The 26,958-nt window shown below is 41.9% G+C and overlaps 1 protein-coding gene across 18 annotated transcripts in view; it reads right to left on the reverse strand.

Moving 5' to 3' along the window:
• ANO4 (anoctamin 4) overlaps positions 1-26,958 on the reverse strand; it is a 442,247-nt gene that overhangs the window by 121,593 nt on the left and 293,696 nt on the right. For 14 of the 18 annotated variants that reach the window (XM_025283649.3, XM_044941443.2, XM_025283650.3 and 11 more), the window contains 3 exons: positions 17,534-17,634; positions 14,103-14,147; positions 4,263-4,394 (listed from right to left, as the gene is read on the reverse strand). In XM_025283649.3, coding sequence (XP_025139434.2) covers positions 4,263-4,394; positions 14,103-14,147; positions 17,534-17,634 — 278 coding nt within the window. The remainder of the gene's footprint in view (positions 1-4,262; positions 4,395-14,102; positions 14,148-17,533; positions 17,635-26,958) is intronic. The other 4 variants (XM_044941444.2, XM_025283648.3, XM_044941445.2 and 1 more) reach the window with 2 other exon arrangements.

Raw genomic sequence — 26,958 nt, forward strand, 5'->3', positions numbered from 1 at the left:
TAATTTTCATATTTTTTCTAAACAGGGTGAAGTAACATGATTAGATAAGCATTTAAAAAAAACCTCATTTTTTATGCTTTTAAAGAAAATGGAATGGAGGTAGGCAAGGGTGGAGCCAGGGGACCTATTATTTCTGGATTACAGAGGTGAGATTGTGGTAGCAGAGATGACTGGATTAAAGAGACACTTAAGATAAAAACTCATTAGCTTTTGGAGTTATCTTCGATGTGGGAAGTGGAGGTGAGGGAGGTGTCTAGAGTAGATTCTAGACCTTGGTTTCAGGAACTGGACAAATATTATGCTTCTTACTGGACAGGTGACAATGGACATGGACCACTTTAGAGGAGAAAATGTCATGTTTGGTTGGAGATGAGTATGCAGTGAGCTACCCTCACATCATCTTTATTCTTTGCTCATAATATGATTCTCCTATTTTCATTTCTATCTATTCATCTATTTTCTCATTTAACAAATCATTATAAAGTACCAACTATGGGACTCAAAAATGGTGATATAGACACAGTCTTTAGAGGAGCTTATGGTCTAGGAGAAAGCAAAGAAAATGGATACTATTAAGAATTATGATAGCAAAAATATTATCACCAAGACATAGAAGAGTGTACTTCACCCAGAATCAGGGTTGGAGGTTGGAAATTATAGAAGGTTCTCTGGAGGAAACGTCTCTGATGCAATGTGCCAAGAAGGGAGCCTCGGGGAAAGGGTATTCCAGGTGAGAGAAGAGAATGTAAACAAGGAGGGTACAGAGAGATACTGAGGTCAAAGCAGCTCAATGTGGCCAAAGCATACAACAGGGAAAAGGAAGAGGGGGCTGGTGGGCCAGCCTAGGATTCTGAGTTTTATCCTGAGAGCAGAGTATGTTTAAGGCTCTTTTCTACTTTGGTCATTATTTATTAAACATCTCATTGTCTTTTCTTCTACATTCATGTACACTCACACACACACACACCCTTACATTTCTATTATCCTTTTTTCAATTCCTGGACTAACATAATATCAAATATTCTGCAAAGAAACCACATGAGAGTTTGGACAGCATTTGGAAAACCAGGGATCATGTTACAACTCCCAGAGCTCATTAGCCAGCACTTCTGATCACTTTAAACCCATTAAAATCACTCTTGAACCTTCCTTAGGGAAATCTTTTTCTAATTGCATCAAACCATTATTTCCAAGTGGACAGCCTGTGTTCTTCACATCTTACTTATATACATTCATTAAAGGATGTTGTCCATGTGGCATGTTAATTTTCAAAGAGAAAGAAATCCCCACTGCCTATAACATTCAAGACACTTCTTGAACTTTTCCTCTCCCAACGGCACAAGAGAACTGCCTAAACTGTCTTCTCGGTCCCACTGAGGTCTGGTTCTGAGGTTTGCTCTGTTCCAACTGTCCCTCTGCTTCTTCCTCCTTAGTTCTCCTACGTTGGAAGCTCATCTTCCACCGATCACTCTCTTTTTTTCCAAACAATGATGCCAGGTTTTCTCACACCCTCTACCCCAAAACAGAAAACTACCTGTGGTTTTTCAAACACCCTGTTCTGATTCATGCCTTTGTAGTTTTAAACATATGTTACCCTCTCTTTTTAGGATATGCTTCGCCCTTACCTATGTGGACAAGTGTTATCCTTCAAGGCTTATCTCAAACATTTTCTTCTCGTGACCCACCCTTATCTTTAACCAATCTCCCTCCAAATCTGGAGGATGGAGCAAGCCCTCTTGTAAGTCACATTCAAAATACTTTTATAGTGATTCAAGTGGTCTTCTCTCAGAGGAAAGGATAAAGAAGATGTGGTACATAGTTATAATGGAATATTACTCAGCCAAAAAAAGAACAAAATAATGCCATTTGCAGCAAGGCTGATGAAATTTAAAATTACCATACTAAGTAAGTCAGAGAACGACAAATATATAACATCACTCATATATTGAATCTAATTTTTAAAATGATATAAATAAACTTACTTACAGAACAGAAACAGACACACACATTTTGAAAACAAACTTATGGTTACCAAAGGGGAAACATGATAGGGAAGAATAAATTAGGAGTCTGGGGTTAACACACATGCACTGCTATAAATAAAATAGGTAACCAAAAAGAACCTACTGTATAGCATGGGGAACTCTACTCAACATTCTATAATAACTTACTATTTGGGAAAAGACTCTGAAAAAGAATGAATATATGTACATGCATAACTGAACCACTGTGATGTACACTTGAAACTGACACAACATTGTAAATCAACTACACTCCAGGAAAAGTTAAAATTAAATAAAACAGTCTACTCTATTTACTAGGCGGGGTCAAGGTTCTGTATTATTTACTATATTTTGTTGATATATGCCCTGTATCCAGACAGTGTCTGGCTAGAAGTAGGCATCAAATTAGTGACTGTTGAATGAAACAATTATTCAGTGAACAAATACCCAAACATGTAAAAAAAAAAAAAGCCTCTCAAATATATGTGAGAGATGGCTGAATACCACCATCCCACAGGCTATTAGCCCTCATTTATTATATCGTTTAAAATATCCATAAAGGTGTGATTCTCAGGTCTAGTTCCGAGGGATCCTGGTGGGCGCCCAGGTGCTTCTGATTGATAACTCTGCTGAGAAACTTTGTTCTAAAGCCAGAATATTACACAACATAACCAGCATGAAGACAAGTACTGAGAAGCCTTTCTCTTTCATTTACCTGTGTTCCTCTGAAGTAAAACAAACCCCAGGTGCACACCATATATTTCACTGATGCTTTCATCTACCCATCCATCCAGCTAAAACTTTTGAGACCCTCCTACAACCTGCTAGGCATCCTCTCAGGCAGGTGAGAAGCAAAGCGAACCTTTGCATGTAAATCAGACTCTATTCCAGAAGGATTTAAAAACAAACACCCGATTGTGTAAGAAACTTCAAGATGAACAACACAGGCACAGCGAGGGTTTAAATGAAGAGTGGGAAAACGTCAGCTTTCATCTGTCTTTTTCTCTTAAGAAAACATCGGAGGTCCTGATCTTGGGGTTAACTTGAAATCCTGCTCAGTTCCTATTTCCCACGGAGGATTTAGCTAGGATTTCGAGGCTGGGCTGTGAGCTTCATGTCTTCTTCAATAACCCTTTTAAATGTTCACATAGCGGGGCTTGTTTGGCATCAGTCTAACTGGTGGGGATCTAGAGTTTGGCTGAGTTAGAGGCTTATAGCATTTCTTCCCTTGCAGTACACATTACACATTTTGATGCAGAGCATCTATTCTTTGATTTTCCTTTTCTCCTGCACCCTCCAGAAATCCAAGGCTTTAACTGATTTTCTGTTGCTGAAATGTGCCCCTGACTTGCACTCTCTGCAACTTGACAATGCCATTTGATTTATATTTTTCCCAAAGTCAGCAACCTAGTTTTTAAAAAAACTCTGTCACCCCCTTTCTTTCCTTCAGGTAAGTCATTTTTATGGAGGCTGTAGCTATAGCTGAAACAGGAAGTGCCAGGAATTCCTGAAGTCTGGCTGAAAGCGAGGCCAGGCTCACCTGATTTATCCTCCTTTTAAGAGGCTGTCTTGGGCCTGGTTGTTTATAGTCTTTGGCATGGTTTTCTCTCCTACCACCGACCCTGCCCTCTGGCCATGATTTCTTGTCACATCAAAAGCTTCAGAGTCAATTCTTTGTCACTTTTGCAATTCTTCAAAGGCTCCATTACTTAGCTAACCCCTTCTTCCCCCAACCATACAAGTACAAAGTGACCAATCACTCCTCAGAGCCTGACCGATGAGTCCAGAAGCCAGCTGCTAGGTTATGTGGCTTTTTCTGGGGCAACATGGTGAGTTGCTGAAGAAAGGGGAGTTGAGAGGTGAACTGAGATTTTTTTTTTTAACTCAACAACCCCTCATTTCAACAGGGCAACAGCTTCCCTATGTGCTGGCTCGAGGCAGATGAGCCTGCAGAGGGCTCTGAGCACTGGGCTTTGGCGGAGCCACAAGACAAAAGGAGCCTGGGTCTCTGAATCAGAAGGTGGTACACCCAACACACATGAGCAAGCATTCTACTGTGTTGAGCTGCTGCGATGTGGAAATTGTCTGTTACAGCAGCCTGCTTACCCTAAAGGGGATATGAACATAAAACAGGACTGCTGGGGAGACGGGCACTAGGCTGTTCCTTCCAAGGACCACGGAATCAAAGGCGTGCAGGAGAGGGATCTACCATGGCTGCATGAACTTAGTAAGACAAGGGCTTTCATAGGAAACACTCACTGATGGATCCTTTGCTGGCTGAAAGGGGCAGTGTAGCAGTCATTCTCCTCCAGGTCTGGCAGTGTCTCCTTGTCCAGCCTCATTGGCTTCTTAGGTAACCATCTCCGAAACCTGCTTATTTGTTTATCGATCCTGTGGTACATGAAAGGCAAGACCAAAGGGTACAACATGTCAGCATTGCCCCAAAACACAGGAGGGAGGTCTCCACAGAGCCGCAATTACGACCCACACACTCTGGACGTCCTCACTGCACTCATGAAACCCCCACTCGACACAAAGAAGGAAGCAAGCTGAGACCCAGTGTCCTGATTGCCCATGATATCATTGCTATGAATCACATGTCTACCCACACGCCAGTGGATGGCCAAGGAGTCAGAACGAGGTTGGAAGGCTCCGGAAAGGAAGCGGACAGTCCCTGAAGCAAAGCAGCCAAGACCTTAAGTTCTTCCATCCTGCAGATTCTAGAAACTCACTGTGTGCTTGGCAAATCTCCCCATCCAAGGTCAGGGAAGAGCTGAAGCTCTAGTTAGTTGGCTTTGGGGGCGGGGCAGAGACAGCACATTCCAGGGGTGGACTGTGCACAGAGAGCTCAATGTCACCATTTGCTTTCTGGCCCTCATACCTGCCCCAAACAGCCTCTCAGCAGACGACGTGTTTTGTTTTGTTTTGTTTTGTTTTTAACTTTCATGTCTCTTTTCAAGCTGACCCCATGGTTCTCATGGTGCTGGGGTGGGGTGTCATGACATACATGTGTCACTCTGGTCAGAGTACACAATGATGCCAAGCCAAAAAAAACCCAGCACTGTCCCCAAAGCAGTTTTCAAGCCATGATTTGCCTCCCTGGTGGCCTCTCCATTCCTTCTGACTTCTGATGAGAACATCTGGCCTCCACGTGACCAGATTCTCAGTCACTCACAGCCAACTACTAGAAGAGCAAACACCACAACAGACTTTGAAATGATTATGCCACCTCAGCTACCTACACCACTGGAACTTCTTTTTTCCCTAAGAGCACACATTAATAGCAGCTCTGTGAGGCAGACTGAACAGGGACCGTTCTCATTCACACATCATAAAAGAGACCTATGGTGGGGTAATTATCCAGCCCAAGTTACCCAGACAGTGAATAAAGTCAGAACCAAAATGCAGATTCTAGACTTATGATTTTAAAGTCCCATGATCATGCCCATCACAGTAGTTGATAATGGGAATCTTCACTTAAGGGCTATGGAAGAGACACATTTCTCTGGGGATGAAAAACCTTTAAATGCCTTCTATTAACTGAAAATACATGAAATTTTGGCATCTTTTATTTTTCTCCCCAGTTGAAATTATTCACATGGCAATTTGTCCTTTTCAGTAAAACTCCCAGATGAATGGATTATTTTTTTTTATAACAAATCAACTCCAAAATGAATAATAACAGTAAACTCCTCTTTTACCACCTTTTATCTTCAGCATTGTTCCAGCCTCACCATAACTCCCTTCTCTGCTTGGTGGTGACTGTCCTTTTTCCAGAGCCTCTGAAAGTTCAAACTGGAAAGAATCCTCCAGCTTCTTGAAGACTCTCATCTCCAAGAGGACCCGTCCCCATCACATATATACATACAGAAATAAAGATCCTACTCTGGGTCACATAGCCAGAAAATAATAGATTGGAATGGCCCAAAGACCCAAGAAAGCGGGAAAAACCTACATTTACTTCACCCCTAAGGTTCACCTTCTTTCCTCATCATCTTTTTAGTAGCAGTGAAAGTGTTAGTCACTCAGACATGTCTGACTCAATGCAACCCCATGGACTGTAGCCTGTCAGACTCCTCTGTCCATGGAATTCTCTAAGCAAGAATACTGGCGTGGGTAGCCATTCCCTTCCCCAGGAGATCTTCCTGACCCAAGGATGCCCCATTATCTTTTTAAAGACACTTAAATATAGTGAGATGTAAGCCTCAGAGAGGTGATATGACACAGTGGTTGAGAACATGAGCTCTGAGGCTGGAGTGCCTAGATTCAAACCCTGGCTCTGTAAATAATAGCAGTGTGACCCTGGGTAAGTTATTTAACTTTGCCATGCCTCAATTTCCTTATCTGTAAAATGGGCATGATAATGATGTGTAATTCATAGGATTGTGATGATTAAATGATCAAAATGTACATAAAACCTCCAGAATGGTGTCAGTGCACAGTAAACATGGCTATTATTACTACGTTTTTCTTTTTTCTGCAAAGACAAGAATTTGAGCAACCAGCTTGCCTCTTAACAGTTCTGTCCTTCAGCTTTTCAATTCAAAGTTAACTATGCATCATGAGCATCTATCACTTGGCCAAGTTCAATGATTTAGTCGTTAAATGAAACTTCCTAGGTTAAGCTGGTGGGCTTCCCTGTGGCTCTTGGCTTTATTTCATCTGATTGCCTTGAAAGTTGTTCATGAAAGATGACCCTGGTCCAGAGGTTTTCCATAACAGAGCTTTCACCTCCCACACGTGTCCAGTCTGCAGCACTAATCGGATTACACTTCGCAAAATTCGCATTCTCATGGAGTCTGGGCTCTGAGTGCAATGACTATGAATTTAACCAGATGGGTACAGTGCTCAATGTGGAGAAAAACGAAGCTGTAAAACTTCAGGGAATGAAATGGCAACTTTCTGCAACACGCTTGGGGCACAGCTATTTAAGTGAATTGTGGAGATGGAGGGAGAGACAACCAGGGTATGAAAGTGAAAAATGAGGAGAGGGGAGAAGGAAGTGAGGGGTAGACTGCTTGGCGTGGTGGAAAGGAGCTGGGATTTGCCCTTGCGATGCCGAAATCCTGGCTCTGCTGCTTACCAGCTGTGTGACCTTCCACAAAATCACTCACCTTTCTGAGCCTTATTTTTCCAGGGTTTTTAAATGGGATCATCACCACCATCATCATCTCACTGACCTCACAGAGTTGCTAGGAGGCTTATAAAAGAGGATGTGCATGAAATGCTTTGGAGAAACTGCCAAGCAGAGAGCAGGGTTACTAATCACTCTTTGAGGACCACAGAGGTTAATGTAAAGTGATGGAAAGGAGAGGGAGTGGGCTTTTGAAACACTATGGTAGAGGAAAGATATTCAAAAGACAGTTTAAAAATAACCCCTGAGGGTGTGAACCAGCTTTCATCGGGCAGCCTGAGCAGAAGCAGGAAGACAAAGCAGGGACTGTTCTGGTCCCATCACACACACCAGTCCAGGCTGTGTGCTCACAACGAGAGAACAGAATGCTCAAAAGTGATCAGCAGTTTGTAGCCTCCACTGCTTGGCAGAATGGCCCTCCGGCACCCTAATCCTGGAACCTGTGAATATGAGTGTGACACAGCAAAGGGGCTCTGCAGATGTAAGCTGGGCCTTAAACTATGGACAGCATACTGGATTACTCAGGTGGGCACATCTAATCACTAAGCCCTTTAAAAGCAGAGAACTTTCTCTGGCTGGAGACAGGAGAGATGAGGCCAAAGGGAGGTCAGAGAGATTCAAAGTGTGAGAAGGACTCAACTAGCCAGAGCTGGCTTTGGAGGTGAAGGGGGCCAGGAGCCGGTGGCGGGGTGGGTGGGGGGGTGGTGGTGGCAGGAAGCCTCTAGAAGCTGACAAAGACCTTTGGTTAACAGCCAAGAAATGGAGACCCTGGTCCGACGACAGCATGGAGCTCAGCTGTGCCAGCAACCTGGATGAGACTGGAAGCCAATTTTTCTCAGGAGCCTCTGAAGAAGAACTGGCTGGCTATCACCTTGATCTCAGCCTGTGAGACCCCGAGCAGAGAAACCAGATGAAACCTACCCCACCCAGACTTGTGACTCACAGAACTGAGATAATAAATTTGTCTGGGGATGTGTCATAAATGCAATGGGAGACTACCACACCTCTCAAAACAGCCTTGATCCCATCTTCCTCAGACCTCGGCTGGCCAGGTTCCCATGGGCTGAGACTGATGCTCCACACTCTGTCCCTACCTCCCAGGTAAGTGGCTCTGGGAACAAGAGTTTGTCCCTGTGTGGCTGCATGACTAACATTCATTCTTCCACAAACCCACTCCTGGCCCCAAACTGTGCCACTCAGACGTCAGTGAGCATCCCCTTCCATCTTGCCAAGGAAAGACACACAGTGCAAAAGCCACCAGGCTGGAAAGCCTGAGAGTCAAGCTAGAGGCCTGGGACAAACCTTTTATCCTCTCAGGGCCTTAGTATCCTTGTCTTTAAAATGATCAATCAGATGCTGTCTAATATATGTTGCTGGTGACTTTAGAGGTCATATCTTGGCTATACCATTTCAAACAAGCCTTGAGTTAATAAACAGCTTTCCTTTTCACAGAGCATAATGGATAAATTTTTGTATAGAATGATGACTCTGGAGTCAGCGAGAAATGGATTAACATTCTCACCACTCAGCTCAAAAGTGGTGAGTGCCGTGGTGGGCAAGGGACTAAGCCTCTCTGAGCTAACACCCATTACAGATGGAATTGGTAAGGATAATGCATAAGTGTTTACACAATGCCTTGGCTGGACAAAATGCTCAATTAAGTGGTAGTTTCTAGGATGAAGAAAACGATGATGACAATGAACTTTTGTTGACCAAGTTCTCAATAGACATTCAAGAGCCATGATCTTTCCTTCTATATTGAGGTCTGTGCTCCCATGTCTCACAGATATCCCTGAACAAGTGATCCTGAAATTTACTTAGAGCTGAAAAGTCGAGAAACCAACTAACCAGAAAGCATTTCATTTGTCTCTTCAATAGAGGAGTAGGGCTTACTTAATAATGTCTCCTCTGACAGGAGAAAGATAAAATGTCGGTTTAATGATAGAGCATTGATTTTCATTGGATACACTGTCACTTTGGTCCATCTCTGCCATTTACTGAGCAAAATCCCTCTCACAGACTACACAGGCAAATCAATAAAGATGGACCATTGCTTGAGTATTTGTGGCCTTGACTTGTCAAGTTAGCATCTAGACCAAAAGGTGAGTCACTCTCTTAAGAAAGTTGTTCTGATGGTACATTTGGGGTCCTCCCCCAAAGACCAGTTCATGACAGGTGAGGTTTTGGGTAGCTGGAAAGAGCAAGCATAAACTAAGAGGCCACATGCTCCAGAGCCCAAGAGCTGCAAACACTAAGCCCACACACCACGACTACTGCAGCCTGGGCGCCGAGAGCCCGTGCTCCACAGCAAGAGAAGCCACTGCCATGAGAAGCCTGCTCACGGCAACTAGAGAAAACCCGTCTGCAGCAATGAAGATCCAGTGCAGCCCAACATTAATTAGTTAATCAAAAACAAACTAGGGGGCACACATCTCCCACCTTGGCTTGGCTGTGCCTTGGGAAGGTCCTGGTTAAAATACCTTGACCTCGGCTTCCTCAGTGGTGAAGGGGAGACTGTGGTGATCACAGAAAAGGCCACATGCATAGAACTTCACCCCTAACCGATAAACCTGTCTGCAGGCCTTCATAAATTACTGGCTGTATACAGAGTTCCAACCTGGATATGGACGGTGCACCCTGAAGAATCAGAAAACAAGGGCATTTTTCTCGAGCCACTAACAACCCAGGAGGGAGTTTGTACTAAAGAGAACTCTATTAGGCTGAATTAAATGAAACAGGCGACTTCAGAGACAGCTGCTTTTCCCCAGATCAGAATACTATAATAATAGCATCAGGTTTCGAACAGTTAGATTACATTTTCAGAGATAATATGCCCAGAGAGCACAACAGATGAGCTTTTTAAAAATGTAATGGAGGCACCATACACAGGCCTGCGTTGCAGGAAAGGAAGCCCTCCTGGATGGATAACAGACAACAGAGGCTTGTGTTTCTTTTTCCTCTTCTTAGAGCCAAGTGCTCCATATTAGCAGTCTCTCCTCAGATAGGAGTTAGGGATCTTGAGAAACTAATGCCATTCTTTTAGGTCACAAGGCTGCTAACTGGGGCAGAGCTTAAGGATCTTCTAGAAGAGTCCAAAAGTTTTAGAACATTTATGAATATTAATTTTTTAAGGTGAGGATGGAAATATCCAAGCCATGCTGTCATGTTGCCTGTATACTCATCTGATAAGACTGCGCAGGCACTCAGTGTGTAACACAGCAGGGACAAGTGTTCATCCTGCCAAGCATTGCAAAGGAGAACATCAGTCAGGATGCGTATGGGGGCAAGGACAAAAAACGAATGGGCAGTAATGAGACTTCAGCTACCAGTCACCCACAATCATCAGATTTACGACTTTGTAAGCATATCTTTTACAGGCTATATTCATACTATTTGGTGAGAGTAAAAATAAAATAAGGCAGAAGAACAGTGATACATTTCCTTTCTTGACTAGATGGGTATTGTGTAATATCTCTAAGTCTGCTCAAAGGTAAGTGTCAAAGCATCCTTTAATAGACCAAGTATGTGCTAAAAAGAACACTTACCCCCAAAATACACATCTGAATTATATGAGTGTGCTTCATGGCGTCAGGTGACTTTTCACAAGCAAAGATATTTGTGAAATGATGCTTTATTTTTCTGCCTGCTCAGAAACTTCACAATTTTTATTTCTTTTCCCTTATTCTGAAAGGAGGTACATTTGTTTCCAGGGTGCTTTTGTGGATTAATGAAGTAAAATATCACTTGGAAGAATGCAACTAAAAGCTAAATTAAGTATCCATATTTAGGATGGCATGAGGATCTCAGAATATTAAAGTCAGTATTTTACTACTGGTGTATGACTAGGATAACAAGTTACATACAAGCCCTGCAATTTGGAAGTCATCTCTGGCTACAGAGACACCTATTCTTCATCATTTAAATCACCCTGTCCTGAGGTGAAGAGTTAAAGCAGATACAAAATTTTTTGACAAACTGCATTTAAAAATTTGCACAGACTTCAATAAGTAATACCACCACACTGATATCCTAAATTTAATCCTGTGTGGTCAGCAGTAAGGCTTATCTCAAGAGGCCATGCTGAATCAACGTGTCATACAACCAGAACTGGGATTTTTTTTTCCCTTTATTTTGACCCAGAGCCTGTGAGTGCCTTTTAAGGACTCGATTCTTCTATAGTTGTTATGTATGCGCTTAAGTAGCATCAACTCTTCCAGGCCAAAAATTAGTGTTTAGTAAGCTGTTCTTCCAGTTCAAGAAACAAGGATTTTCCAAGCTCTTATTCACTCACAACCTCCCTTCTACACACACAGAGAACATGTGATGGGTGACATGGTCACAGCTCCCTCTGCTTTCCTCCTCTTGCTCCTGTTCTAAACCCCATCCACTTTCTCCTTTCTCATCGCAAACCTTAACATGGTGGCAGTAAGCCCTCACTTTCTGATTCATCAGGACCCCCTCTGTTCTCCACCAACTATAATTTGCTTTCTATCACTCTACTCTCTGCAATCATCATTCTCAAAATGCACTAGTTCCAGACCAGCAACATCAGCATCACTGGGGATCTTAACAGAAGTACAAATTATTGAACCTCATGTCTGGGGATGGACCCATCAATCTGAGTATGAAAGAGCCCTGCAAGTGATCCTGATACATGTGAAAGTTTGAGAACCACCATTCCATGGAGACTGCTAGCATGGTGGTTACCAAGGTGACCAAAAACCAGTTCCCATCTCTTATTGTTCATCGCTGAAGAAAACCCCTTATGGGAAATCGTACATCGTACCTTTGATCCTGCCCTCCCCAGTTCCCCTTCTGCTTCTTGAATTGTTCCTTTTCATTCTCCCCCACCTCTTCCTGTCTCCTTAAAGCAGATTTTTCCAAGCAGTTGCTACCGGCCCTCTTCTCTTCACTCCATGCATCACTCCCTGGGAAATTCCATCCACTTCCCTGGCTCAGGTCATGATGGCTAATGAGTTTCACCTCTCCAATTCTATTCTCTGGCTTTACCTTTAGCTTCAACTGCTTTGGCATCAGTTTCAAAAGCCTCAAAGACCAACTGTGACACAAATTACCTCAAAACCTACTGTGAGTCATAATACCAAAGTGTCAGATAACAAATCAACACTTGTCTTACCACATCTGTATCTCCCTGAATTTCCACTCTTCTTCTGCCTCCCAATCCCTTATATATAAACCTCTTTCTCTCCACCATTTCCAAATACCCACTAAGTCCTTTTGCCTACACTTTCTTCCAATCTTTCTCATATACTTTGCTGTTTTACTTGATAGATTATTTTTTGGCTCTGCATGGAGCAGGAGTACAATCTGAGTGCTTTAGAGTGAAAGTCAAGGAGACAGAGATTATGACTTGTTGTAAGGAAGCACTTTCTAAGTCAGGTGTTCACAGATGGGTTCAGGGATTCCCTGTCTCTAGACATGTTTAAACACAGGCTGGCTGATGATATAACAGAGGCTCAACAGCCAATGAGTGGCTGGACTTGATGACATTTGATATCCCATCCAACCTTGAGATTATATGGGTCATTTAATTACCATTTTCTTTCAAGTCCTCATTGCTCACCTCTTCCCCACAGTGCAAACAATGTTTCAGTCCTCGATCTATGTCTGATGCTTCAGGAAGTCCTGGTTTTCTATGCTTTTCTTTGTGGCCTTATTTTCCCACTGCAAATCCTCACACATGTATATGAAGATTCGTTCATTCATTTGCCTCACCTACTATATGTGAGGCGCTGGAAAAACAGCCTTCATATACCTTCCAGGTGGAGGGCCTACATCATAGGTTATAGCACAGACCTAGCAATCTGAGTTTTAATACTCCCTCCAGGTGACTCTGCTGCTGGCTAAAGTCTGAGAACTACTGAAATAGGCTAAAGTGTGCATGAAGTTTCTGTAGAAGGTCATTATGTGACAAGGGACTCGTCTCTGCTTGGTGAATCCAAATGCCATGGCAACCATCTGATTGAAAGAACTGCTAATAAGGATGCTTCTCAGGAAAATTTTCGGGAAGCACACCTTAGTTTCTTTAAATGCCCATTTTCATGTCATATTTTGTCAAGCACACATGTACTTGGTTAAACCCACTAAACTATATCAACTATTCTTCTATTTATCCTTCTGCACTGAACAGAAGCAGAGTGAATTTGAGTGCTAGATCTCACAGAACTGAACTCTAAAGATTTTCAGACAAATGTAATGGTTTCCAAGTTGTTTAACTATCAGCTCAGCTTAGGGAGCATGATTACATAAGACCAATTAAAAGTTTGAAGTTAGATTGCCACTGATCACCGTGAAATCAAATCAAAGAACATACTGAAATCTCCCCTTCATCCCCAACTTCTCAAAAACCAAGGAGAAACAAGCTTAGGAAGGCAATATAGCACGGTAAAGGCAGTCCTCATCCAGTAGGATTTTGGGGGAGGAGGGTTAAAAAAAGAGAGTAGGAGGGCTTCTGAGTAAGGTAATATATCTGCAAACGTTATTAACAAAATATTATTAACATAGGAGGACACTACCCATGGTAGGATCCAAAGCCACCTGGGAGGGTTACTGTCTACATTTGGATTTCAAGTTATATATAGTAGAGGGAGTAATTTGCATGGGGAAAAAAGTAACGTTCAGACCAAAGATGCTTTCTAAACAGTGGGGCTTTCTGGGAGTTAGAATGGGGACCCTCACCTCTCAAACCCAGCCTCAACAGACCTGCAGATAAATTCTGCCTCCCAAGTGTGGAGAAATCACAGGGAAGACTCTAAGAGGAATATTTCCATCTTTGCTTCCCGCTCCCCAACCCAGCCTAACTTGAAATAGCTATTTTTGGTGCAGCAACCAGCTCTCCCATGGGACAAAGGCCCCTCCTCCCCAGCTTGTCTTCCTTGTCAATGTTGGGAGCACACAGGACAAGAGCTAAAAGAAACACCATCGTGACAGAGCATGCTACTAACCTGCTCATGAACTTGTACCGGCGGGGCAGGTAATAGATTTTTCTCCTGGAAGAACAGCAAAAATGAAGCCAGTCGAGAAGAAAACCCATCGTCAGTTACAGTTTGAACTAGCAAGGAAGGAAAGGAGATTGAAGATAGAAGCCTGTAAGAGGTGAAGAAGAAAAAACTAAAAAGAGATTAACAGTGAGAAATGTAGTGGGAACGCAGGGCATGCATTTTTGACTCATGAAATCATATGAAATAGTTTCTATTGACATTGCTTCCTCTCCTTGTTACCATCAATTTTTACACTTGCTCTTCGCCTATAGAACCTGTGCAGAGCAATTTGGAGCAATTGGTATTTGTATGAATTCAGCTGAGGTCAGCTTTTTTTTTCTCTTCAGGATACAAAGATAGATTGCTAGCCTGCTCGCAACATACATAATTTAACAGGCACACTGTTATATTAACAAATATTTCTACAGCACTTTAAGTTTAGAGAATGTTTCTGTCATCTGATATAGGCAAAGGTAATATAAATTATATATAAAAATATATGTTTTTACAACCAGTATGGGAAGGACACTAACAAATAAGTATCAACAGCCTGCTGGAAATAACCACACCAGCACATATCGTCTAACCCCTGGCCCCTGTGTATTGTTAATTAAAGAGGTAAACCAAGGAATCCTGGAAAAAACTCTTTTTAAAAATCAGACTTATTAAGGGTCTGTTGTACTTCTATGTACCTGCATATAAAAAGTATTACAAATGCAAATTCTGAGTATAGTGTGAACAGAGAACATGTGCATTAGATACTTCTAAAAATGCAATCTCTTTTTCCATGGTTTGGACTTCAACCAATGCGTATGAATGGATGAATAGTTTGCATGGATTTTGAACTAAGATATTAGAGAAAATTGGAAGTTTATACACCAAAACTTTAGTGCATATCTGTGAAAATTTGAACACATATCCCATGTTATAAAGAGGCAGATTATAGAGACAATAGAAAAATCAGTGGCTGCCAGGGGTCTGGGCTGGGGGGAGAAGGGATAGAGTAAAGGGGATTTCAAGGGCTGTGAAACTATTCTGCATGATACCATAATAGGGGATACATGGCACTATGAATTGTCCAAACCCACAGAACTGTACAAGACAAGAAGTGAACCCTCAACTATGGACCACTAAAACAAACACCACCATGACAGAGCATGCTACTAACCTGCAGATAGTAACAATGTGCCAATACTTATCCATCAGTTGTAACAAATAAACCACAATGCAAGGTATCAATAGTAAGGAGGCTGTAAGAGGGGTGAGAGGAGGTCTATGGGAACACTCTGTACTATCTATTCAATTTTCTGTAAACCAAAAACTGCTCTAGAAACTGTCTATTTAAAAAGTCTATATCCTTGGACACACAGGTATTTAGCAAAAGCAGGTTTTAGTGACCATTTCCCACAAGAAATCTATTCCTCAACTTCCTTTTAAATATCATAGAAACAAAAATCCAAGGAGACTAAACCTGGGATTCAGAAGTACAGTCTATAGAAAATAATAAAGGTAAGATTCTTGGAGGCATTTCAATGTCCACACTGATGTTTGAACACTGTTGAACTGATATGTCAGGACAATTCCTCTTTTGGAAGTACACACTGGATAAAAAAGTAATGTAAATTTAAATGCACCAAGTTGTATCAAGTGAAGCTATGCTTAGGTAAAATCACATCAATATTAATAAGGCCAACTCCTGGCCACTCGTTAACAGTATTTCCTCCTAAAATGTTGTCCTGCAGGAATTCCTATCATGTAAAATTATTATTCACAGTTGTTATGGCTTTCATTTTATTGCCTGGATCACATTCTCTGAATGCTGCATAAGAGAAGTATTCGTGCTGCTTGCCGGGGGCACTTTTCTGCTATTATGTAATGAGTGCACAGAGGCGTTGTCTATGATACAGCCAGTTTCCTTAGGTTTTACTACCTTACTATTATCAAAAGGTAGACTTTTTAAGCTCTGTTGGCTTTAAGCTGTTGGTTTGATCTATGACTCTATCTAAGCATATACTTATTTTCCCTTGGTCCTTATGTATGACATAGCATTAATTCACATTGATAAATTACTGATTGTGCAAACAACTGTTCATGGAAACAAAATTGGTATTCCTTATCTCTCACTGATTACATATATTACATAATTTACATATATACATGTGTGTATATATATATATAATTTAAACAATCCTTGGGTTCCAAGATTTTCTTTGTAACATTTTAAAAACAAAAATAAGTGAAAAATTTAGAACTACTTTAGTCTCAGTTCCTTTGAGAATTCTGCCTTAAGGAAAATACATGGTAGAAATCTCAGCCTCTATTTTGAATTTGTATTAGGACACAAAGACTAATAAAGAAAATAAGATGCACCAGAGAGATATATTACAGGCTTATGAATGGAAATTGCCCTTCCCTAAATGTGTTCCTAGCATCTCTTCATTTCTAAGAATATAGATGGATCTTTGTCTCAATAACTTTCCACAGCTCATTAAGAGCTATACCTTAGAATTGGCCATCTGCCTAATTTCTGCCCTCTGACTTGGTCGTATTGGCAAATGTTGAACCAAAAGTAGAAAGTATTTAATTCTTTTGTCCCTTAAGAACTGTCCTTGGTACTAAACCCCTCCACCTCCTTTAAGAGATTCTATTATTTCTACGTATCTTGGCATTCATAATTTAAGATTTAATACTTAATTTCATTTCTATCTAGCAAACAATCACTTTTTGTTCATCTATAGGGAATATAAGAATATTCACTCTGAGATGGAGGAAAATTAATCCTTTAAAATAACTAAGAAATTCATGCAAAGTACTTTATATTCCCCACTCCAGTGTTCTTGCCTGGAGAATCCCAGGGACGGGGGAGCCATCTATGGGGTCGCACAGAGTTGGACACGACTGAAGCAGCAGCAGCAGGAATAAATATCAATGGTTGTGGTTTGCACAGTATTTATGACTTGACTCTTAAAATGCAAAAATAGTTATTTAAAAAAATAAGGTCACGTTTTCCTGAAATTTCTTGAACTTGTAGCAATGGAAGTAGACTTTAATTTTTTTCTGGAAGGGACCAGTCAGTAAGGACTTGTACCACCAGTCCTGACATCTGGCCATTCAAAGAAGCAGGGTTTTTAAAATTGGCACTTTGGAAATGAAAATGCCACTTGGAAAATATTTCTTTCTCAACAGTCTATCCTTCTAAGGACTGCATTAGCCAGGCATTTTCACAAAAAGTCATGAAGTCATTATTAGCCATGAAGTTACTTATTGCATTTCCTACACATTTAAAGGATTTTTTTCCTCTAACAGTGTTCCAGTCTGCATTTTGATTTTATTTGTTTAGACAGAGGCGTGCACTAGCAGCAGAGAGAGTGGGGGAGAAATACTTTTACACCTACCTGAAAGGCATTCTTACATTCATTTGTTCTGCATATCTTCCAAGCACTTCCCATGGGGCATGCAACTTCACAAAGATAATGTCACTATTTATTAGAGAGGACTGAAACAGAAAAAAGAAACTAAATTGAAAAGTATATCCAAGTCTCCTATGGTTTCAACTGAACTGGAACTTAGAACACATGAACTTGTACAGAGTTTAAGGTCAGAGGGCATTTTTCAGCAATCAGCTGTGTGCACATATCCATTCAATCAATACGTTACTGTGAGTCAGGCTCTGGAGAACCATCAGGGAAGAAGAGAGATACAGATGGCATTTACATTCTGCAAATACACACATACAAAAGAAGACAGGCAAAAACAAGTTAACAAGAGAAAGAGATTCAGAGAGTTGAGTGTTCTGAAGACAACAGAGTCTTGGGAGGAAAAGTTGGAGTGGGATATCCATTTCCTTGGACAAAGGGTCAAAAAAAAAGTCCTCTCCTCTCTGAGGAGTGGACATGTGAGTTGAGATATAAAGAAGGAGCCAGCTGGGTAAAAAGCTGAATGTTCTGGGTACAAAGCCCCTAGGCTGGGAAACAGCTTAGTATGTCCTATAGGGGAGGGGCAAGGAGCAAGATGGAGGTGCTGGGGTGGATTAATCACAGAGACTGGCATGAGAAGAGGCTGGATAGGTGAGCAGGAGCTAGTATGCGGTGCTTCACAAGCCACAACAACACAGTTAAACTTTATGCTAGGTACATGGGGAAGTCATTTGGATTTAGGTGCTCAAAGACCACTGCGGCTGCTGCATGGAAGAGAAAGAATAAGGGAGAGTCACAGTGAAATGGAGAAAGAGATGCTCTCAATCATTCAGGCAAAAGCAATAGTTGGTGGTGGGGATAAAGGGAACTAAGAGATGTGTCTTAAATCTGGCCAGCATCAGCAAGGCTTTTTCAAAGGACCGTGCTCTTTGGCCCCAAACCTTTCCCTTCTTTGGGGCTTTTTATCAACACAGAACTCAGGGCCATAAAACTAGGACTTCACACTCCATTAACTACCCAACAGGTTTTGGTCTGTGCCTCTGGTGGCAGGGACATCCCTTATTAGATTTCCTTTGGAAGTCATTTCCCAGGGCGAGGGCTGAGTTGTGGAAGGATGTGGAAGAAAGATGAGAAACAGTTAAGCCAGAGCTTAATGAGCCAAATGGCCAATTACTTATCCTTATCTTTTCACACAGGGTCATCCTGAACTGCATACCATTTAAGTGTTCATAGTTTAAGAAAATCAATTTAAAATTTCATAGTTTAAGATGTATTGGGCCTTTGTGGCTGAACTCTCCTTATAACAGTATCTATACACAAGTCAATATTTCTACACACCTGACAAAAAACTCTCAACTTCATGCTTTAGCAGGGGTACATTTGCACTGTAGGGAACTGTTTTTACATTGCAGATGAAAGGCAGCTGTAATTCATTTTTCGTATTTTCATTCATTTCATAATTCATTTTTCAGGGTCTTCTTGCTGGGCTTATAAATATTGTATTCAAGGCCTAAGAACACCTCAAGATATTATGGAAAAGCCAACTGGTATCAACGACAACATTCTCAGAAAGTTTGGTGATGCTGACTTTCCCATGGGGAGAAGGGCCAGGATCCAAGTACACAATGGTGAAGGGGAACCCCTGATATTGGTTAGAAAAAAAAAAATCAAATTTTCTGGCAGTTCAGGCTGAAATAAGGTTTTACCTTTCAACGTAGGACAAGCAGGCACCCACCTTTAAGCCCCCTGAGAACAAGGAAAGCTTCTGTTTGTCATGGTTGAATCCTTTGGCCCCAGAACAGTTCCTGCTATAGAGGGGGCTCTCAACCGATATTTGCCTGGTGGTGGTGTAGTTGCTGTCGTGTCCGACTCTGCGACCCCATGGACTGTAGCCCGCCAGGCTCCTCTGTCCATGGGATTCTCCAGGCAAGAATACTGGAGTGGGTTGCCATTTCCTTCTCCAGGGGATCTCCCCAAACCAGGGATTGAATCTGGGTCTCCTGCATTGCAGGCAGATTCTTTACCAACTGAGCCACCAGGGAAGTCCTGGTGAAATGTGAACAGTTCGTCCTGGCCCAGGTAAAAATTGGGAGCCCTATGTAGCAGGAAGGCTAAAATAAAATTTTAAAAAAGAAAAAAAGAAAGATATGCTTTAGAGCCTGGGAAGGTTTTGCAGCTTCCTCACTTGGGAGGTTTCATGATGATACTAGGAATTCTTTAAATTTGCCTAGTTTTCTGACAAGGTTCTCACTTCCTGTTGTTTCTTCTCCATCTTCTCATGAGAGGAAGAGTAAAATTGTGCAAAATAAAGAAGACAAATGGCCATGGGACTGATTCACAGAATCAACCAAACCTTGATTTAGAGCATGAAATCTTAGAATATACTCTCTTCACAGAATTACTGTGATTGCTAGTTTTACAGAAAATATATAATCTACCTCAAGAATAACCATTTTGTAGATCTCCCATGAATATATGAACACACTAGGGAGGATACAATATCCCATTCAGGGCATATTCTAAGTGTCATACTTCTGTGTATGAAAAAGCCAAGTTCATTATCTGAACACGTACTGAGTCAACTAAAATTCTACTGTGGGATTTCAACCATTTTCTGCATAAATGAGCAACTGCTTTGAGTCACTCAGTATGATTAAAAAAAACCCTCCATTTTCTTATTATTTCAATTATAACAATGATTATAAAGCCTGTTATACTTATTTTATATCATCACTTTACTATATTTAGTGCTGTATAATTTTACAAGCACTTTTACACATTACTTCATTTTATTCTCAAACTTGTAAGAGAGGCTTTAATTTCTTAAAAAGGGAAAGAGACTAAGCAATTCACCCACAGCTAAACTGAAAGTTTATTTCACTCAAATCTGAGTCCCCACCCACATCCCTTGACTCTGTCCATTTTATCTGATAAACTCTGAGGTTTAAATAAATCCATGGCTTTTACATGCATTGAAGACACATAATCTCTGAATTCTTTATCAGTTTACACAAAGAGGGGAAATTAAGCTATATTTAAGATTATCTTGATAATCTTGAGAAAAATGTTAACTGAATTCCTTGAATGATGATGGGTGTCTATTCATGTGTTATGTGTGTGGAGGGGTCTGCATCTGTGCATGCCTGCGTCTATGTGTGTATGGGGCTTATTTTCTGTTTTTAAGGAGAAACTGAACTTCAGCTCAGAAAAATAAATGCGAAACATGACTGCTAATTATATGGCTCATACATCACTCTTTTTCTCGAGTACTGAATGATTATACTACTGGGTCTAAATAGGTTTTCCTTCTTATTAAGTATTCCTTTCCACATAAATCCAAGTGTGCAAGTACCAAAATGAAGAGAAATGGAAATGATTTTTTGAAACAGAGTTGTTTCATTCATATACTACAATAAAAACCCCTTAGGTTAGAACCTTGGGGAGAAGAAAAACAACCATTTAGAGGAGTTTGAAAAATCTCCTTAGAAGAATGACTGGAGAAATTTAAAAGTACCATGGAAAACCCTTGGAATAGAAAAAGGTAAGAGCCACAGAGAACTTTTCTTCTTTCTTGTTCATTCAACAAGAACATATTGAACATGATCTATGTATAGATTCTGGGAATGCAAAGATATATAAACTGTGGTCCTTGCCTTGAAGGTTAGATAAGGTAACCATAAGGGAAAAAATAAATAGCATGCCATTATCTAACCCAAGCAATCTACCTTTTAAAAATGCGTAAATGTACACATCTCTTCACCTCATGACCCCCAAAACAATGGCTGAAAAGAAGACACTGATGGAGAAAAGGTTTGGGAGTGGGGGTATGGAGGCATCACAAACTTACTTTAGGACATACTAAGTTCTTAACGCCCATGAAAAGACATCTTGTGGGTGGATAAATGAGTCCAGACCAAACTGTGTCTGGAGTTTAGGAGAGCAGTCTGAGTCAGAGATACAAAATGAATATGGCCAGGAGACAGACAATGTTTAAATCCATGGGATTGGATAAGGTCAATTCGGAAGAGAATACAGGGATAGAGCCACATAGGTAGCTGCAACACAGAGGTTAGATGGGGCTGCAGACTCTGAGGTTCAACTGCACATACTCATACTACCTCTTACTAGCTCTGTGATCCTGGCCAAGCTACTGAATCTCTCTGTGCCTCAGTCTGTTCAACTGTAAAATGGGAAATGATAGCAACACGTATCAGTTGAGTTGTATTCAGTTCAGTCGCTCAGTCGTGTCCGACTCTTTGCGACCCCATGAATCACAGCACGCCAGGCCTCCCTGTCTATCACCAACTCCCAGAGTTTACTTAAACTCATGTTCATCAAGTCAGTGATGCCATCCAGCCATCTCATCTTCTGTCATCCCCTTCTCCTCCTGCCCCCAATCCCTCCCTGCATCAGAGTCTTTTCCAATAAGTCAACTCTTCTCATGAGGTGCCAAAAGTATTGGAGTTTCAGCTTTAACATCAGACCTTCCAATGAACACCCAGGACTGATCTCCTTTAGGATGGACTGGTTGGACCTCCTTGTAGTCCAAGGGACTCTCAAGAGTCTTCTCCAACACCACAGTTCAAAAGCATCAATTCTTCAATGCTCAGCCTTCTTCACAGTCCAACTCTCACATCCATACATGACCACTGGAAAAACCATAGCCCTGACTAGATGGACCTTTGTTGGCAAAGTAATGTCTCTGCTTTTTAATTTGCTGTCTAGGTTGGTCATAACTTTCCTTCCAAGGAGTAAGCGTCTTTTAATTTCATGGCTGCAATCACCATCTGCAGTGATTTTGGAGCCCCCCAAAATAAAGTCTGACACTGTTTCCACCATCTCCCCATCTATTTGCCATGAAGTGATGGGACCAGATGCCATGATCTTAGTTTTATGAATGTTGAGTTTTGTATTAAATGGCATAAAACAGGTAAGGTACTCGTAGTCCATCTGAAAACATGTTAGCATTATCTGCAAGAAGGGCCATAGCACACTGGTGGTCGGGGGGAGAACACAGCACTACTGGTTACCTACTTACAATCTGTGAATGTCACAAATAAGAAACTACTACCTGAAAAGGATTTTCCAGGCTTTGACTACAAGTCTAAACCAGAAGAAATTCTGAAAGTCAAGTTCCCAATGCCCATCTCCTTTCCCTCCACAGTCCCTACATATTCCTCCAAGGACACCCATTCATTCGTTCATCAGACATTCACTGAATGACAACTACATATCAGGAATCAAGACTGTCAGGAGAAATAACAATAACCTCAGATATGCAGATGAGCCACCCTCACGGCAGAAAGTGAAGAACTAAAGAGCCTCTTGATGAAAGTGAAAGAGGAAAGTGAAAAAGCTGGCTTAAAACTCAACATTCAGAAAACTGAGATCATGGCCAATCACTTCATGGCAAATAGATGGGGAAACAGTGGAACCAGTGACAGACTTTATTTTTGGGGGCTCCAAAATCAGTGTGGATGGTGACTGCAGCCATGAAATTAAAAGACGCTTGCTCCTTGGAAGAAAAGCTATGACCAACCTAGACAGCATATTAAAAAGCAGAGATCATGACCAACAAAGGTCCATCTAGTCAAGGCTATGGTTTTTCCAGTAGTCGTGAATGGATGTGAGAGTTGGACTATAAAGAAAGCTGAGCACCGAAGAATTGATGCTTTTGAACTGTGGTGTTGGAGAAGACTCTTGACAGTCCCTTGGACTGCAAGGAGATCCAACCAGTCCATTAAGAAATCAGTCCTGAATATTCATTGGAAGGACTGTTGCTGAAGCTGAAACTCCAATACTTTGGCCACCTGATGCAAACAGCTGACTCATTTGAAAATACCCTGATGCTGGGAAAGATTGAAGGCAGGAGGAGAAGAGGACAACAGCATGAGATGGCTGGATGGCATCACTGACTCGATGGACATGAGTCTGAGTGAACTCCGGGAGTTGGTGATGGACAGGGAGGTCTGGCATGCTGTAGTCCACAGGGTTGCAAAGAGTCGGACACGACTGAGTGACTGAACTGGCATATCAGGTTCTCTGCCAGGTGGTTAGATATATTACAGTCACCCAAATTTACAGTCTGGAGACAGACATTAAACAACAAATAAACATATGAGTTAAAATTATGAAAAGTTGTAAAAAAGAAAAGAATATAGTGCTGCGGTCCAGAAGAAGCGGGGTACTTGCTTTAGTTGCTTTAGATCAGCTGTTTGATCCATGCAGGCGTAACATCCAACCTCAGATTCGAAAGGTGAGAAGGACGCCAGCCATGGGAGAAGCCAAGTGAAAAGCATTCCAAGCAGAGAGAACAGCAAGTATGAAGACTCAGAGATCAGAGACCACACCAGGAACCAAATCCTCCAGTGATTGACAGTGTAAAGTGTGAGGCAGGAAGAATACCTGATCACAGGGCTGTAGAGGAGACCTGGGAACAGACCCTGCCAGGCCAAGTTCAATGCTGTTAGGAGTCTGGATTTTATTTTCTAAGGTCAATGCAAAGTTATCAATGGGTTAAAGGCAGAGAGGTGATGGCATCACTTGTTTCAGAAAATATACCCTGGGGACTTTCTTGGTGGTCCAATGGCTAAGATTCTGGACTCTTACGCAGGAAACCCAGGTTTGATCTCTGGTTAGGGAACTAGATGCCACAACTAAAGAGTCTGCCGGCTGCAACTACAGATCCTGCATGTCACAACTACAGAACCCGCATGTTTCAATAAAGACTGAAGATCCTGCGTGCCACAACTAAGACCAAGGCAGCCAAATAAATAAATATTTAAAAAAAATAAAGCACAATCTGAATAACCATGGGAAATTCCTACAGGGAGCATAGGACTGAAAAGTTCACTAGAAAAGTTACTCCAGGAGGCCAGGTGAGACAAGATGGTGGCAGGAACCAGAATGTGGACATGACTACACAGGAGAAATGGACAGACTTGAGATTTACCTGGAGGTAAATTTGGGATCAGTCCAGTGAGAGTGAGAAAAAAATCCAGTGTCTTAGAATCCTGTGCAGGTTGCTTTGCCCAGGAAACTGGGATGGTTACTCCCATGCACTGATACAGAGGACAGTCAGGGAGAAGAAGGTTGCTGACTTTGGGATACGCATGCTTGGACTACCTGGGTGGTAGTTACACAGAAGGTTGAAGCAGGCAAATGGACACAGGAGTCTGGCTCTCAGAGGGTGGGACTTACTGAGAATCGCAGGCGTGTAGCTGATATTTAAAAGCACAGAACTTGATGAGATCACCAAAGGAAAGACTGGAGGAAAATGGGAAGGACCAAGTCTCAGGGCACACTAACACTTAAGAGGTTTGGAAGAGGAGAAAGCAACCATCAAAGAGGACTGAGAAGGAGCCATCAGAGAAGGAGGTGGGAAACAAAGAGAGGGACAAAGCAGAAGCCAGGAGAAATGGGTTTCTAGAAGGATGAAGTGATGAGCAGCACTGGATAAGCCAGGGGCAGTTTAGGTCATCCTTCCTGTGGATACTGGGCTGCTGCATAGAGGTGACCTTGTTCAGCAGTGCCCCTGGTCCCAGCCTTGCTGCTGCAGCCTGATTCTAATGCAGAGCTGACGGGGATCTCTGCTCTCATGGTGTCCAGCTTGTTCCTTGAAGGAAAACTGGGAACATCCATGTTCCAGCTGGTTCTCCTGAGTGACAGCTGTATCCGAGATAGGCACACAGGTACTACGCCATGTCCCTCTTCCAGCACACCTCTGTCCCACACAGCATATACCAACCAGTGAACGAAGCCCACAACTCCCCTGGTCCATGCTGGTGAGAGAGCCATCAGCTATCTGAGAACACCTCATCAAGAGATGAGAGGTGGCTCTGTACCCAGGGTTCTGAGGCTGTGGTTTTCCTACACTTTCTCCAAGGATTCCCAGGTGCTGAACACCCCTGGCAATGTCCCAGGTTTCCTCAGATGGACATGCAGCAGGGACCTCCCTCCATCGTGACATACACATATCTCTGATTTCAGAGATAAATCTCACTGCAATTGTGAGTTTTGTTTGGCCCTATGATGCTTGTCTGAATGAGATCATGATCATGTACAGAGTCATACATGGAGGATATGTGTGCATGCAGAAGAAATGGACTAGACCTCACGTCTGCCATAGAAACCTTATTCTGGGAAATTTTTATCAATCTGTTTTCATTTCAGGTCCATTTTTGCTGATTGGGTTCTAATGAAACAGGATGGTGGCCCTTTTTAAAAGGTAGCAGGAGAAAGGAAAGCAATTTTAAAGGATTTGGTTAATCATTTTTTATCAAATATTTATTGCATGTTTATTAACCACTTGCCTTGTGCTGGGGAAGGGTCATTTATGTTATCATAAGGCAACTGGCTTTGGGCTATAACAAAAATGAGATCATTCCTGTCCCTGAGATGCTAATACCTAAGCCACAGAGATAGAAACTATACGTGAAATTTGGTAGAATTATACAAGAGCTATTGTGCAATGATATGCAACCTTTCTTTGGACACCGAATAAAAATAGAATGGAGCAAGCATATAGTGTAATTGTTAAAAAGTCCCAGCTTTGGAGTTAGGGGTCAAGTACCAGACCTGCTATTAGTAGCTGGTGACCTTGAACAAGATGTTTAAACTCTGTAAGCCTCAATTCTCTCATCTGTGAAATGGGAACAATAGCAGCACTTATTTCAGAGTTCTTCTGAGGACTATAGAGTTTAAGGGATGCAAAGTACTTAGCTAGTTCCTTATGCACATAAAATACCCTTTAAATGGTAAGAAGGAAGGCTTGTGAATTATTAAAGTGAAAGTGTTAGTTGCTCAGCTGTGTCCCACTCTTTGCAACCCCAGGGAGTGTAGCCCATCAGGCTCCTCTGTCCATAGAATTCTCTAGGCAAGAATACTAAAGTGGATACCCATTTCCTTCTCCAGGGGATCTTCCCGACCCAGGGACTGAACCCAGATCTCCGCATTGCGGGCAGATTCATTAGAGCATTTGAAAATATGGTTTAAAGTTAAAGCTTTAATTGAGAAACAAGATTTCTTTCTTCCCACCTGGTTTCCCGATTTTGGCCATGAAAGTATAGCTATGGAACGTTAGGAACAAAGAGGTGTTTGCCTAGAGGTTACGAGGAGGGGTAGCTTCATGTGAAAACTGAACAGGTTCCTTTCAATGGACATTGCAGAATGAGGGCCTGGCTCACAGAAAGCCGCCTCGCTCTCACTTGTAAGCTCATTTGATTCATCTAAGATACAAGTGCATCCTGGGGTTATATTTGTGCCAAACAGGGACAGGGAACAGGTGAGTAGGGAAGGAAACAGGGGTCTGTTTGGAAATAGCCCCCATGGGTCTGGGTCAGTCCCAGGGTACCCTAAAGCAAGAGGCTGTCGAAATTAAAAAGGCCACCTCAGCTCAAAAGATG

Source organism: Bubalus bubalis, chromosome 4 (genome assembly GCF_019923935.1).
Source record: "Bubalus bubalis isolate 160015118507 breed Murrah chromosome 4, NDDB_SH_1, whole genome shotgun sequence".
Taxonomy (NCBI): domain Eukaryota; kingdom Metazoa; phylum Chordata; class Mammalia; order Artiodactyla; family Bovidae; genus Bubalus; species Bubalus bubalis.